The sequence below is a fragment of the Aotus nancymaae genome, unplaced genomic scaffold, assembly GCF_030222135.1.
Source record: "Aotus nancymaae isolate 86718 unplaced genomic scaffold, 86718_ANA_hifiasm-v0.15.2.pri h1tg000059l, whole genome shotgun sequence".
NCBI lineage: Eukaryota > Metazoa > Chordata > Mammalia > Primates > Aotidae > Aotus > Aotus nancymaae.
In genome coordinates this window covers 53,719,409-53,721,664 of record NW_026988473.1, presented here as the reverse complement: position 1 = coordinate 53,721,664, position 2,256 = coordinate 53,719,409, and the positions used below count along the sequence as shown (strand labels likewise).

Here is a 2,256-nt window from a genome sequence, read left to right as displayed (position 1 = left end):
CTTCAGCCTCCTAAGTAGCTGAGATTACAGGCACCTGTCACCACACCTGGCTAACTTTGTATTTTTAGTAGAGATGGGGTTTCGCCATGTTGGTCAGTCTGGTCTTGAACTCTTGACCTCAGGTGATCCACCCACCTTGGCCTACCAAAGGATTTTAAAATACAATAATGGTGATCATTCCTTACATATAAAATATAATCAATGCAAACCTTCATCTTTTTCAACAGCTTAGTGGGGTTCTTCCCCCCTACATTTCTTTTGAGATAGAATCTTGCTCTGTCACTCAGGCTGGACCGCAGTAGCGCTATCCCAGCTCACTGCAACCCCTGCCTTCCAGGTTCAAATGATTCTCCTGCGTCAGCCTCCCAAGTAGCTGGAATTACAGCCATGCGCCACCATACCTAATTTTTTTTTTCTATTTTTAGTAGAGATGGGGTTTCTCCATGTTGGCCAGTCTTGTCTCAAGCTCCTGGCCTCAACTGATCCACCTGCCTCAGCCTCTCAAAGTGCTGGAATTACAGGCATGAGCCACCATTCTGGGCTGCTTCATGTTTTTAAAAGCATTTTAAAAATATTTATTACCCAGTTGATTTTTACAACAAACTTGTGATGATGACAGCAATGGTGTTGGAGATGATGATGATCATGACACAGTCTTGGAAGGTAAGCAGAAGGAGGCAGGAGAACCTCTGGAAATATTGAAACTCTCATGTACATCAAATCTAAGACATCTTATGCAACAAACTTCAAGTTAAAATTATAGCTAACATTGAAATCCCACATAATGCTGGGCAATGTGCCAAGTAGTTTACATATTTAATTTAATCCTTACAAAAACTCTAGAGCATACAAATAAGCAGTTCAACTTTACAGGTTAAAACTAAATTTTCAAAAGATGGGAACCTCTCCATGATTTTCCAAAATCAGAAAGTAAGGGAGCCAGGATTTGAATCCAAGTATAATTTATTCCAAAGTCCATGTGCTTTCTTCTACAACACACCATAGTGCCTAAACTTGGGAACTTGATTGGCAAGTTCTCTTTTCTCCTACTGGTAAGAGAAAACTATAAAAGGACCATGAACTATCTCAAGACTTCCCCACAGCAGATAACATGTGAGCCATACCATCCCTGATTTGCTTGGTCTTTGCTCCGTAGATGATGGGGTTAAGCATGGGGGGAATTAACACATAGAGATTTGCCAGAAGTATGTGGACATGATGGGGGATATTCTTTCCAAAGCGGTGAGTCAGGAAAGTAAAAAAAGACGGGATGAAGAAGAGGAGAATAACTCCAATGTGAGAACCACAGGTATTGAGAGCTTTGTGCCGGGCATCCTGGGAAGGAAGTCTAAACACAGCTTGGAGGATCAAAGTGTAGGAAACACCAATGAGTGCAACATCTACCAAAACTGATGCCATTGGCACTGAAAAGCCATACCAGATATTGACAGTTATGTCAGCACAAGCCAATCGGGCCACCCCAATGTGCTCGCAGTATGAGTGGGGGATGACATTGGTCCGACAGTATGGCAGCCTCTTCAGCAGGAATATGATAGGAAAAATTGTCCCAATGCTTCGTCCCCAGATGGCCAGGGTCATTTTTCCAATTACCATAGGAGTTAAGATGGTAGTGTATCTCAAGGGTGCACAAATGGCCACATAACGGTCAAATGCCATGGCCAACAGGATTCCTGACTCAGCCACAAAGGCAACATGAATGAAAAACATCTGAGTAATGCAGGCATCAAAGGCTATCTCCCTAGCACGGACCCAGAAGATAGCCAAGGCCTTGGGCACAGTGGTGGTGGACAGCAGGATATCAGTGCCAGCCAGCATGGATAAGAAGACATACATGGGTTCACGGAGGGTGCGTTCACTGAGGACAACAAGGATGAGGGCGCCATTTCCCAAGACTGCAGTGAGGTACATAAGGCAGAAAGGAATGGAAAGCCAGGTGTGGTATTGCTCCAGTCCTGGGATGCCAAGGAGAATGAACAGAGTGGGATGGAAGGTGGTGAGATTAGTACCAAACATGCCTTCTTTTGGAGTCTCTCTATGAAAACTAAAGAACAGGAATGTTGGTAAGCAGACCCAGTTACAAGTTCCACTATAAGTTGAACATTAGACCATGGAATCAATCACTAATGCCTTGACTGAGAGTATATAATGTTATTCTTCCACTTCTCACATTATCATTGTAGATACAAATATAAACACAGGTTTCTGATCACATTTCAGCAATATCTAGAACCTATA

General features: G+C 43.0%; 1 protein-coding gene across 1 annotated transcript; it reads right to left on the bottom strand.

Annotated features, from left to right (window-relative positions):
• Nucleotides 1-1,086: 1,086 nt before the first annotated feature.
• On the bottom strand, nucleotides 1,087-2,034 carry LOC105720113 (olfactory receptor 52B2-like). Its single transcript, XM_012456412.1, has one exon. The coding sequence runs from the start codon at nucleotides 2,032-2,034 to the stop codon at nucleotides 1,087-1,089; it is 948 nt and encodes a 315-aa protein (XP_012311835.1).
• Between the last annotated feature and the right edge of the window lie 222 nt (nucleotides 2,035-2,256).

Coding starts and splice junctions, on each gene's coding strand:
- LOC105720113 (XM_012456412.1), bottom strand. CDS start 2,034: ATGTTTGGTACTAATCTCACCACCTTCCATCCCACTCTGTTCATTCTC.